Source organism: Panthera pardus, unplaced genomic scaffold (genome assembly GCF_024362965.1).
Source record: "Panthera pardus isolate Hobbes unplaced genomic scaffold, ASM2436296v1 HiC_scaffold_13, whole genome shotgun sequence".
In the NCBI taxonomy this organism is placed as follows: Eukaryota; Metazoa; Chordata; class Mammalia; order Carnivora; family Felidae; genus Panthera; species Panthera pardus.
In genome coordinates, this window is record NW_026526688.1 from 3,059,499 (window position 1) to 3,072,675 (window position 13,177).

At 42.8% G+C, this 13,177-nt stretch overlaps 1 protein-coding gene across 4 annotated transcripts in view; it reads right to left on the bottom strand.

Annotated features, from left to right (window-relative positions):
• Positions 1 to 481: 481 nt before the first annotated feature.
• The window catches only part of CSMD1 (CUB and Sushi multiple domains 1), a 2,004,702-nt gene continuing 1,992,006 nt past the window's right edge, over positions 482 to 13,177 (bottom strand). For all 4 annotated transcript variants that reach the window (XM_053900776.1, XM_053900775.1, XM_053900774.1 and 1 more), the window contains 2 exons: positions 7,364 to 7,496; positions 482 to 3,871 (listed from right to left, as the gene is read on the bottom strand). In XM_053900776.1, coding sequence (XP_053756751.1) covers positions 3,712 to 3,871; positions 7,364 to 7,496 — 293 coding nt within the window. In that variant the 3' untranslated portion in view covers positions 482 to 3,711. The remainder of the gene's footprint in view (positions 3,872 to 7,363; positions 7,497 to 13,177) is intronic.

The window sequence follows — 13,177 nt, forward strand, 5'->3', positions numbered from 1 at the left end:
CTTGATGGGCCACCGAGGAGTTGTAAAGTGTTGTGTTTTCTCTCAGCTCCAAAATGAGTGGACTGCAGCTGGCCTTGAATTTTAAAGGCTGAGGGAGGGAAATTTTTGAGCCTTCTTCAAGTGTGATATTTGAAATGCTTTGTTAAATGAGTCCATCAAGTCCTTACGTGTCGTGTTCCCACACCATAGACCTCTACAGAAAGAACTCCTCTCATGGGGTTTAGGTAGACCAGGGAGAAATACGTCAGCTTCCCCCTGCCACCCTCCGAATCATGCTCACTCACAAGTGTGCTGTTTATTCATCACGCCCACGATGCCAACGTCTGGGGGGAAACACTGAGCCTGGTTCTAAGTGCAATGAGAGCCCCTTACCAACGCTTGCACTCTTTTCCTCCCCTGACACAGACTCCACGCACCTGTTATGGTGAAATAAATTCGTGCACATATGAGGCTAAAATAAAGTCACACCAAAAACTAGAAATCTAAAATTAAATATTTAATTAGAACTCTGATTTGCTTTAAAGGTAGGTGGCATTGCACAGGCTATATTACACTCTCTTTATAATGTTTTTGACAAAAAAGAAAGATACTGTTCATTTTAACAGGCCACTTTAATATTAATACATGTGTAATAGGGTCGGAACTGAAAATCAGCTAGGGGTGGTACATTGTACATTATTGGGAAAATTACAGTTCTGTATTTGTAAAAACATTTATTTTTTTTAACAATTTACCTACATTAATCAAAAAATTACAGCATATTTAATAATTTTACAAATTCTTCATAAAAAATATATCTCTGTACAAAAAGGTCGTTTGCACCTACTTCATGTCAGCAGCATGTGGCGAGATGGTAACACGGGGCGGGCAGAGGTGCGATGGGTTTCCTGATCGTGATACCAGCGTTCTGTCCCCCTTTTTTTTATAATAGCTTTTTGTTGTTGTTGTTTACAAAATATCTTACAGAAGAAAAAAATTATTGCAGCTAGCCTGAAGAAAGGCAAGATGTGTGATACGAGCAGCAGTTTTAAACAGCTCTGAAGCACATAACCTGTGTTAGCATGGGGTCCTTCCCGCACACGGTTCTGGGCGCTTCCAGAAGGAGTCTTGCAGCCCCACGGCGGAAGGCGCGTGTGTGGACCACCTGCACGCGCGCCTCCACACCTCGCAGGGGATCTGGTTCGATACCGCGCACACACCCTAGGAAGAAACTCGGCGGACTTCTCGCAGGACCATCGCATGTTGTATTTGGGGTTTAATAACATGCTCCAAAGTGGCAACCAAAGGTCGGGTTTACTGTGCACACAAAGGAAAATGATATCTAATATCTGATATGTGGTTGCCGCGTGTATGTATGTCCTGTCGTTTCAGGAATTTGTAACGTCGTTGACCGGCAAGCAGGTCAGGGATGGGGGGAGAGAGACATTGATTCAGACTCTGAAGTCAGCATTTTGCACCTAGTTTGAATGACTCAAACTTAGATATATGTACAATATATTTATATGTATATATGTATGTATATATATACACCTAATATATATAGTAACCCTGTTCTCCCCTGCACACAGCGATCCTGGAACTTCCTCACGCTCCCTTTCCGTGCCTGGTCAGTGTGCGTGTTAGGAGCCTGGCTCTGGCTGACCTTGTCTAGTCTAAGGAGAAAAATCCGCATAAGGGCCCCAGGCTGCAAAGCAAATCTCCAGTCACGTTATCAGGTTGGCCAGAGGAAAAGGTGCTGGGAATTCAGCGTGATACTAAGGAATTCGTCATTTGGAGTTCAAAAGGCAAAGAAGCAACTAGAAGAGGTCAGTTATGTCCTCCTAACAGCATAGGACCCTTCAAACGAGCAACGCGACAGTGGGCACCAAGGATCAAATATCCGCTAAAGCGTTCAAATCAAAACACATGACATGAAAGAAGGAACTATTATCCTGACACGTTTTTGTGTCTTTTTTTTTCCCTTTTTTTTTTTTTCACTTTTGAAGCCCTGCATTTAAACATGCAACAGACACACCACTATATCGGCCTTAAAGCTAGGTGTGAATACGCCCACAACAACAGGAATGAAACGCTCTACAGACGCTGCTCTGGAACGTGAGAAGGGAGATGTTTTCCATATGGGGGGTACGTACTTAAAACGCAAATAACAAAATAAGCACTGCCTTTTCAAGACGCTTTTAGCCAAGCCCACAGTTATAAATAAAAATAAACTCGGTCTTCACTGTGGTTTTGTGACATCACCATCTCATTGCCATGTCTTCTATTTCATCCTTTGATGTTTTTATCCGCACTGGGGACCATGCCCATTTCCTTCTACCATCATTCAGAATTTAATGTATGAGAAATTTTAAACGTGAAAAATCCAGTTGTCTCTGCATCTGGAACTAGCACGAAACGAAGGACACAGTGATATGTAAAATGTGTCACCGGGAAAGAGGAGTGTGTGTAATGTTTCCTGGCCTCCGGAGGGACATCTGATGCTCTGCTCCCGGACAGTTCCCACTGAGTTCAAGGGGCGACTGCACAGCACCGTCCTTCAATGCCATAGCGGAGAGTGGCGGTGCTCTGGAAGAACAAACTGTGATGCAGAGGGAAGACTACAGTGAGCCAAGCCTCACAAGCTCATGAGCTATCTAAAATAAATTACTACTGACATTCTCCATGGCAAACAGAAGCTCAGCAGCCCCCTGGCCACGCAATACAGCAGTGCTGGCGGTCACGGGTGCTGCTAAAGGGAACAGAGTGTGCGGCAACTGCAAAGCCCTCTGGTGTTTCCCCCCTCTTTCGACATCATCAATGACTTCAACACACATACGCAGCTAAAAGAAGCAATGATAAAATAAATCTCTTCAACACCATGTTTCCCTTCAAAACCTGTGCCATATCTGGGGATGTTTTCTTTTGCTAAGATGCCAACTGAACGGATGGATGGTGGATGTTTCGCTGGACAGCATGAGAAGATGCTTATATACAATGGATAGTGTGTATAAACCCTGTGTAAATAGTTTATTTTTTTATCAGAATCTTACTCAGTCATTCATAACACACTAGTGCAAAAAATTGTGCATCAAAAATTCTGCAATAGAACGGCTGACTGGGAAATTTGCAAATGGCCCTAGGAATGGACACCGAGGGGAGCCGTGAGTCCTCAAAGCTTGTCAGGTCTCAGGAAGGACAGAGTGAAGCGTTTGTAGGTGTGTGCATCTCTACCAGAAAGGTTTCTTCAAGAGAGCTCTGTTGTTGTTGTTGTTGTTGTTGTTTTTCAGAGTATTCATATTTATGGGGGTTAAAAAAACAAAACAACATATTGTGGTGCTATCATTTTATCACCGCACCCAGGGGATGTATCCACGTGCCCAGAAGATTGCATTGAAAGGCATCCCAGCCACACAGAAATACGAAAGTCTGAGGCATTAAGTACAAAGTATTGGCGTGACTCGGCAGTCTTCCTTGAGTGTGCCTTGATCCCGAGCAGATGAAGCCAGGCATGGAGAATCCACGTTCAGAATGCAGGTCTCTGTGTCACCCGATCCTCAGGAGACTCTGGCGCACGTGACTGGAGATTCCCGCCGCACGGACGCCAGCAGAAGATGTGAAAGATCACCGCAGCAAAGCCAAGACTAGAAGGGAGAGTGGTATATGGCACCAAAGGAGTTACTGCTTGTCCAACAGAGGTATGGCTATGAATCAGTCCTAATGGGGCACTGAGGGCTATACCACTGTGCACACTGTGTTCAGAGTTGTGTCAAACCGCACAGCCTTTGCCTCTGTGGGTTTTAAGTTTGTATCATACATAGGGTTTTCAAATGAAGCTTGTCCATTGCTGTTTTCGTGTCCGGCATAGCCGTTGTATTGAACTTTTGGTCTCGTTCTAGAGGGGAAAGAAGGAACAGACCGTTAGTGCCCAGATTTCAAGAAAAGAGGCACAGCAGCTGGGGCCTGAGTACAAGACGTCACGCCCGACTCAACAGGGAAACACACACACACGGTTGTGGGGAAGGGTGCGCGTCACCACGCTTGTAGACCTTTCTCTTTTTTAGACTTGGTTGTTGGGATTACAAAGACGGTTAAAAAAAATGGAAGCTGTTTCTAAAATCAAAGAGTTAGCTGCCGTTTACAAATATTCTTTGCAACATGGGAAACTCATCAATGCCGGGGTCCGAGTTTGGTTTAGGCATTTGTCATTTGTAAGTTGTTATGACCCTGAGGAAGTCACTGTTCAGTCACTCTCTAAAACGTAAGATGCTGAATCAAGATGTCAACCCTTTAGGACCGTTCAGATCAAACGAAAATAGGAACATAAACTTCAGTTCACTGCTATTATAATGTTCACCAAATACTAGCTATTCTTGTAATATAATATAACCAGTGACTAAGTTATGGAAAAGACATTCAACTGTTTGTCAAACTACTGGTTACAGGTTCTAATTAAAGAAACCCCCTGTGTATGATCTAACTTTAGAGAATTAAAGTAATTTTAGATGTAAAAGACTTAAAGCTGTCTAGTCTGTTCTCCCATGTTTTTTTTTTTCCAGAGAAATTACATAAGGCAAATACATCACGTGGTAAAAACGGAACTTTAATGTCAACAACCACACTAGCAAAAACATTATTGATGCTTCTGTTTTAGTGACTTAGCTAGTAAATTTTCTTAACTTATGTTACGTTCATTGAGAAAAAAGAGAATTCTGAGCGTGTACGTTTCACAGAATGAGGTTCCTGTCAACTGCCCCAGGAGTTGGAGAGGTCTTTGACATTGAACTTGAAAACGCTCCAGTAGCAAAATGGAATAAACTAATGCGGCCAAACGTTAATGAAGTTAAAAGCTGGCTAAATCCCCTGTGTAGTCTCCCCGGTCAGGGGTCACCACCATTCCCAAATTGCCAGGGAAACCCCACAGAGTTGGATGGGACCCGAGGACTGCAGAGAACGAAGCACGTGGGAGTCCTGTGTCAGGAGCCCTGGCTCTGACGGAGGAAACACTTCCAAGTGTAATGAGAGCAAGTCAGAAATGAGCAGGAATAAGGTTTTAACTTGAGAAACGTGGAGCCAACTGCTTAAGGAACTTTTACATCTGTAGAGGGTAAGAAGCCAGTGGAGAGAAAACGCATAGCTTGGTGCGTTCCCTGGGTACATGGCAATAACTCAAAGGAAAATGAACTTACGACGTGCCTGGGTGATCGGGCGTGGCTTGGTTGCTCCTGCAGAAACCCCCCAATTCTGAGAACTATAAGAAGTCACACTGGCTTAATGGCTCATGAGAGCCATGAGATTAGACAACCTTCTGTCACGTTCTAGACACAGCGCGGCCTCTCGGATGACAAGCATGATGGGCGACATTGTGCGAGAGCCACACTGAGATTAAATCCCACCAGCCTACAAGCGTGGAAATGAAGGAAGGGGTCAAATTCACAAAAGGACCAAATGGTGTCTCCCTCCCAACTGCTTTTGTGGTCTGTGATCTACCCTCACGCATTTCCTGTGCTGACGCACCAAATACTGAAATACAGAACGTTGCGGTAGGGAAGCTTCTAGGGTTGAAAGACTACAGCTGTGATATATACTGAATATTCCCCCCAATGTTATGTCATCTTAAAATTAAGATATAACCAGAAGTGCTGAATTGTGTAGGGCTGTCTTTTGAAAGGATCAGAGATGTGCTGGAGGGAGCTGTCTCTGAGACATACAAAGGTCGGCCTCGCTGGGAGGTGCGTCAATGAGACGCTCACTGGCAGGTGGGGATGCCGTCTGACTCCTGCACATGGGTCCCCCTGTAGGGGGGGCTTCCAGAGACCCCCCTACAGACAGGGAAATGTCAATAGGTGGGGTAAAAGAACTTTAATGAACTGCATGTTAACCTTGGGGTTAACATGAATGCCAAAAAGATTTAAAAAAAACAAAAAACAAAAATGAATTTGTAGGAATTACAAATTCCTACTGTATGGGTATCTATAAGGGTATTATGTTTCCTAGAGAACCTTGCGAAAGAAGATGTACTTTTAATTTACAGAATTAATTTAATTTAAGAATAGAAGCACTTCTCAGGATGGTGTTTTGTTGGCTAAAGTGGCGGGATATCTTTTCTTACATTTACTACATTTTCAACTAGTCCCAAGGAGAAATTTGAAGATAAGGCTCACGAGACTTATATGCAGAGAATACTGTTTTCTCCATAATAATAATAATAACAATTATTAATAATTATATAATAACATTAGTTATTTAATTATATAATTATATGTCAATATATATTAATACTTACTAATATAATAATAGTAATTATTAATACAGATGTGTCAATCTTTAATTTTGTAAGTACCTTCTGAGATTCCTTTTACTGAATTATATTTTTAAAATAAGTACATTCCAACTAGAGGAAAAGTGTACACATGTACGTGATCACATAGCAATATAATTTTGAAGTGACATTCCTACTTTTTTTTTGTATTTTTGCAAAGCATAAGAAAGCACATATTTGAAGCTATGCTGTGAGACATTAAAAAAAATCCTACACCACATTTTCCTTTTTTTTAAACCAGGATTAAACAGAAATATCTGTATCACATAAATGAACACAGACCACATTTAACATACTTAATATCTTAGAGAATCATGGGGTTTTTTTTCTATTTTTCTTTTGTTTTCTTTGTTTCTTGTTATTATATGTAGGGAATACCACTATTCTAAGTAGTATTTTAGAACAGTTTGGCATATGCCATGTTCTTCCAGGTAATATATTATCCAGAGAAAGACAACATGTATAAGGACTTATAATTCCTCCACAGCTTTTTTTTGTCAGGGATCCACATTAACTCCAAGGAAAGGATCTACTTCACTAAAGTTGTTTTTCTGCAATTTTGACATGTTTCAGTTAGCAGGGATATGCAAATTAATAGATATTCAGAACACTTTTTCAAGCGATGGAACATGTGATATCTCCTACTACATAGTGAGAGCTCAAAGAAAGGAATAAACCCACAATTTCTAGATCACAGATTCATGGAGCTGAAAGAACTCAGAGACCATTCTGTTCAATCTTCTTCTGGAAGGTGGAAATGCTGTCTCAGTGTTCCCAACAACCGGCCACCGATCTTAAAAGTAGAAATGTAATCCTTTATTGTGTCTTTGAGTGGACTACGAAACACAGCATGTTATTTCTTAATCCATCTATTTATTCTCCTAAAGTTCATTACTCGAAGTCGCCCTGCTGAAAAAGTACGGCGGACAACGCAAAGCAAAGCCTTGCCATGTGGGCATCGTTAACGTCAGAGAGAAAACCGTCGAGCCGTGGGGAACGTGTGACCGGGGGCAGTGTGCATTCCCCAGACCAGGGCCTCGCAAGCACACCGGCGTTTTACGGTACCTGTGTTTGTAGAGGTAAAACGCAAATCCGGACAAAATCAGAGCAAAGAACGGAACGAGAATCGCAGCCGCGACCGAGCCGCTGCTAGTGCCGTGGTAATGATTTGAAGGGTCTTGGTCCGAGTTTAAGGGATCTGGAGAACAAAACGAATAATTAGTTTGCAGGTCCCGCGTTCATACTGGAAGATAAGCCTCTGGCAACTTTTATGAACGGGGCCCGAGCCTCCAAGGAGTTGAATTCCATCGATAAACGGACAGTCTTGTAGAAAGATTTTAACGTCTGTTAATGATCAAGTTACAAAAAATGAATTATTCCTTAATGACCTTCAAGAATACCATGAAAAAAATTTCACGTGTCAAATGTGAGAAAGGCGAAAGGGGCACCATACATTGTGACTTTGACTTTCAGTCAGATATATTTGCATTGAAACTAAAACTGAAAGCATCCATATGGTTTTGTCTATGTATGTGGACGTATCTATGGGTACCATTGGCTGTTATATCCTGTCCTAAGACACAGACTCCAGCAAAACAGTAGCTGATGAAATTACCTAAATATTCCAGGGGTCTATATAAATGACATTACATTCTCCGTATGCAAATATATTGGTGTAACCTCTTTCATTTTAGGTACATTGCAGAATTCGTTAGGGTTTAAGAATGCTCAACAAAAGGATATAGCTCAGTGTCATCATGCCAGTTTCCATGAGGACACGGAAGGATGATAAAACGTGATCTCTGTCCATCAGAAGGGAAGGCGGATGTAAGCATCTCAAATGTCATGAAGGTGACGTAACTATAAATTTATAATCCACAGGTACAGAGTGGCAAATAGATGCACGGCCAAGACAGAGATGCAAACGATGAAAACTCAAATTAGAAAACACTTCTCAAGCGATTCCTTCCAGGTAAGAAAGTTTGATCTAGGGGCGCCTGGGTGGCTCAGTCAGTTAAGCGTCCGACTTCGGCTCAGGTCATGATCTCGCGGTCCGTGAGTTCGAGCCCTGCGTCAGGCTCTGTGCTGACAGCTCAGAGCCTGGAGCCTGTTTCAGATTCTGTGTCTCCCTCTCTCTCTGACCCTCCCCTGTTCATGCTCTGTCTCTCTCTGTCTCAAAAATAAAGAAACGATAAAAAAAAAAGTTTGATCTAAACTGTTTACCCATAACACAAATTTTGAAATGTATTTGGCTTAATCGCTTGAGCTCACTCAATGCCCGTGTGTGACGGATTACGACTGGGGTCATCTGGATATAGCAGAATTGTGAAAAATAAGTTGACCTGCTTTTAGAAGTGTAGTACCAGAATTTACGGAATGTTAAATACAAGAGAAGTTTTGTTTCATTTTCTTTCACGAACCATGAATGTAAGTAAACAATCAAATATATTTAAATAGCTTTTCAAACAAAAAATCCTCTCTTCACATTAAAAACATGGCAAGAATTTGACTTGTCGTCGCATCCACAGATGCCGGCTTGCGCTACTCCTTACCGTCCTAAGTTCTAACATGAACATATTTTATAATTGATGTTCGCTCTTGTAACTTGACCATATTTCTTTGAGATCCTTCCTCATCAGCACATATGAATCAGATAATTTTTCACTTTCAGAGGCATCCACAGCCCCCACGCGAGGGGAAAATGCCAGATACGTCTTCTCTCTAAACTCGCGCCCCATTGGATGCCCCCACCCTGGGCAGTGAACCGGGGCGACTGACGCACAGCACCGAGGTGGCTCGGAAGCCATCCCATGGCTGTGGCGGCTGGGGAGCCTTGAGGACAATGCTGAGTGTCCCCGGTGGTGGGTCCAGCAGCAGTGGTGCAGCAGTAAGAGCCAGCGCCCAGGGTGACAACGTCCTGTACAGGGCGCCGAGGCAGCCCGCTCAGATGGCACCCACTCCACAGACTTGCGGTGACACTGAAAGGTCAGGACACCTCCCTGCCTCAACAGTGCACACGGCACACGGCCACAAGTCCAGCAGGACCTGTGTGTACTAGGACAGGAGTTGCACTGTGCCAAGGGAGCTCGTCGGCTAGCCTTCCTCTTGAACCCCCAGTGCCTACGAGAGAACTGAGGACACAGTAGTGGCTCAATACGTGCCTGTCAAGTGAAAGACGGTGCTGCCATGTGGTACGTCAGCATCTATCAGTTTCCATGAAGTTACCACACCTCATTCTCCAGCTTTCTTTTTTTTTTTTTTTTAATTTTTTTTAACGTTTATTTATTTTTGAGACAGAGAGAGACAGAGCATGAAGGGGGGAGGGGCAGAGAGAGAGGGAGACACAGAATCTGAAACAGGCTCCAGGCTCTGAGCGGTCAGCACAGAGCCCGACGCGGGGCTCGAACTCACGGACTGTGAGATCATGACCTGAGCCGAAGTCGGCCGCTCAACCGACTGAGCCACCCAGGCGCCCCCATTCTCCAGCTTTCTGTAGTTCTGTGAATCTCTTTGCCTCATTCTAATGAATTTGCGTTCTGCTTAAATTAACCGAAGTTACTTTTTTGTTATCCACAGACAAGACTGTCTACGTTTGAACATAATAGGCATCGGACTTCTCACCAATAAAATCGTGGAAAATCAACCTGCTGCAAGAGACTGCCCGTCGTAACACAGAGTAACATAAAAGAAGGTCTTTGGGAGCTTCTCAATGATCACGCCTTCAGGAGCTCCTGGCGAGTTTCATGTATTTACTCTCGTTTCAAAGATTTAAAGGGTAATACACACACATGATATTCATTAAAATGGCACAAAAGATACACAAATAATATAATGTTCTTCCAGCAATGGACTATTAATATATATGTTTGTTTCCCTTTTCATACTTTTCTAAAAACATGGGAATATGATATACATTTTTTGTGTTTGGCTTTTTCAACTTAACCATCCATCTTTGAAATTTTGCCATCAGCACACATGAATTAGATTTATTTTTTTTTTAGGTGTAGAGTATACTATTAATTCGATATGCCAGAAATTTTTCAGCCAGTCTACCTTTGAAGGACATTTAGGCCATTTCTAGTATTTTTCTAATGTCGCAATGAAATCTTTTTTCTGTAGCTATCCAGCAGCAGGAGTCTAAACATACAGGATAAATTCTACGAAGCAGAATCATTGCCTAACAGAATTTGTAACTTTTCGCGTGGCTAAATCTTACCAGAATGTCCTCCAAAGTGGTGCTCTGATTTCATTTCAACCATTATTTCACGAGGAGTGCTACAAAACACTTGGGCAATTGTGTGGTATCCAACCGCTAGCCTCTTCCCCTCCCCTGCCCTCCCCTCCCATTGGCCCTCCTCCTTCATACTATCTCTACTATTGCTGCTCTGACAAATCAAACACAGGGCATCCTTTGTTCCTCATTCACATATCTTTGCTTAAGAGTGAGGGCAAGCATCTCTTTACATGGAATAAGCTAGCCATTCAATTTTTTAAAAGATCACTATTGAAAGAACTTCATACACTAGAATACCCACCCAAAGTACATCTAAATCTATCGATAGACAAAGATCGTATATATATATGTATGTGTGTGTGTGCGTGTGTGTACCTGATATATATATATATATATATGTGTGTGTACACACACGCACACACAATGGGATATTACTCAGTCAAAAATAAAAAAAAATTAAAAAAAGAATGAGGTCTTGTCATTTGTGACAACGTGGATGGACCTGGAGAGTATGATGCTGAGTGAAATAAGTCAGACAGAGAAAGACAAATACCATAGCTTTCACTCATATGTGGACTATAAAAATAAACAAAAAACAAACAGACCCTTGAACTGAGAACAAACTCATGGTTGCCAGAAGGAGGGTGGATAGGGGGGTGGGTGAAATGAAGATAAAGGGGATGAAGAGGCACGAATTTCCAGTTATCAAGTAAGTCACAGAGATGAAAGGTACAGCTTAAGATATACTATGAACAATAATGAAATAACATCGTATGGTTGGCAGATGGTGGTCGCACTTATCGTGGTGACCCCTGAGCAAGGAATGGGCTTGTGGAAACACTGTGTCGTACACCTGAAACTGACATAACGTTGCATGTCAATGTCAATAACAAATAAAACATAAATAAAAGTAATGAAAACAAAAAAATAATAATAATACAGCAAAGGTACAGTTCACAGTCTTTTAGTATGTGCACATGGTGTCATAATCATCGTTACGATTTAAGAACGCTGCTGTCTTCCCTAAAGGAAACCCAGCATCCTCATCCTCCAACCTCTAGCTCCAGGCGACCACTGATCTGCTGTCTGTCTTCAATCTGTCTATTCTGGATGGTTTGTTTGTTTATTTATTTATTTAAAATTTTTAATGTTTATTTACCTTTGAGACAGAGACAGAGTGTGAGCTGGGGAGGGGCAGAGAGAGAGGGAGACACAGAGTCAGAAGCTCCAGGCTCTGAGCTGCCAACATAGAGCCCATCGCGGGGCTCCAACTCACGAGCTGTGAGATCATGACCTGAGCCGACGTCGGCCGCTCAACCGACTGAGCCACCCAGGCGTCCCTGGGTGTAATCCTATGATGTGTATTTTGTGTGTGTGTGCGTGGCTCCTCCTCCTAAGTATAACGTCTTCAAGACAACATTCCATTGTATGGATATAGCACGCTTTGTCTGTTCATTAGTTGACAGACATCCGGCGGCTTCCACGTCTGGGCTATTGGCAGTAATGCTCCTACAAGCATCGGGCACACAGTTTTGTGTGAACATATGTTCTTACGTGTTCTGCTGGCCATACCTGCAGGAGTGAAATGGCTGCACCTTTTGGTAACTTTCTGTGTAACTGCTTGATGAACGGCCAGACTGTTTTCTACAACACCTGCACCACGGTTACATCCCGTCCGTGAAGTAGGACAGCTCCAATCTGTCCACAATTTTGCCGCCTCTCACCCACATGACCATCACCATCCCAGTGCTGTGAGATGGTGTCTCACTGTGGTTTATGTTTCCTGAATGACTAGTGATGTTGAGCAGCTTTTCGTTGCTTATCGATCACGTGTACCTACGTGGAGAGAGGTCTATTCAAATCCTTTGCCGACTTTTCAGTCGGGTTATTTGCTTTTGTTTTCTTGAACCTCAAAAGCCCTTTCTGTATTCTGGAATACAAGTCGCTTAACAGATGCATGTTTTACACTGGTTTTCTTCCATACTGTTTGCATGTGTATGTGAGGTTGGGGGTGGGGTGATTCAGTTTAAATGGGGAAGCCAATTTATCATTCGGGTTCCTACTGGAGTTTCTGCATTAGGGTGGTCTTTCAACCCAAGCTGGTTTAGTATCCATTTAAAGATCACTGTCTTCCCATTTATCTATTGACTGTAGACGATTAAGAGGTGGTTTATTTTCATCCATGAAAATAGGGGTTAGCCAAACTAGTGAGGCGAACTATTTTTCCTGACAATAACCCCATCATCACGTGGGGATAAAGATTCCGTGCTAAAGCAGGCTGCTATTTTGTCGGATTAGGAAGAAATGGTGTCCTGCAAGGAAAGGGGCAACAGCACAGTGATTGTACGGGCCGGGTTTGTCGGGTGAGTGAACCCAGAAGTCCACGGGGGATGGCGCACAGCTCCCCGGGGCGTCCTTAGGCGGAATTACTGGAGCATGTGCCGGGGGAGAAGGGACGGCAGGTAACTCTAGGGTTTTTGGCTTAGAGCAAGAACAAACTTGACTCATCATTAGCGTTGGTCCAATGCATTTACTCTATGTCATTACCTCAAAATAACATAGCCCAATTTAAAGTACCACTGCTGACATTGTAATTTAAAGCTCTTCTAGTTTGAGCTACTGCATTTGGAATGGTGGCATTAGAG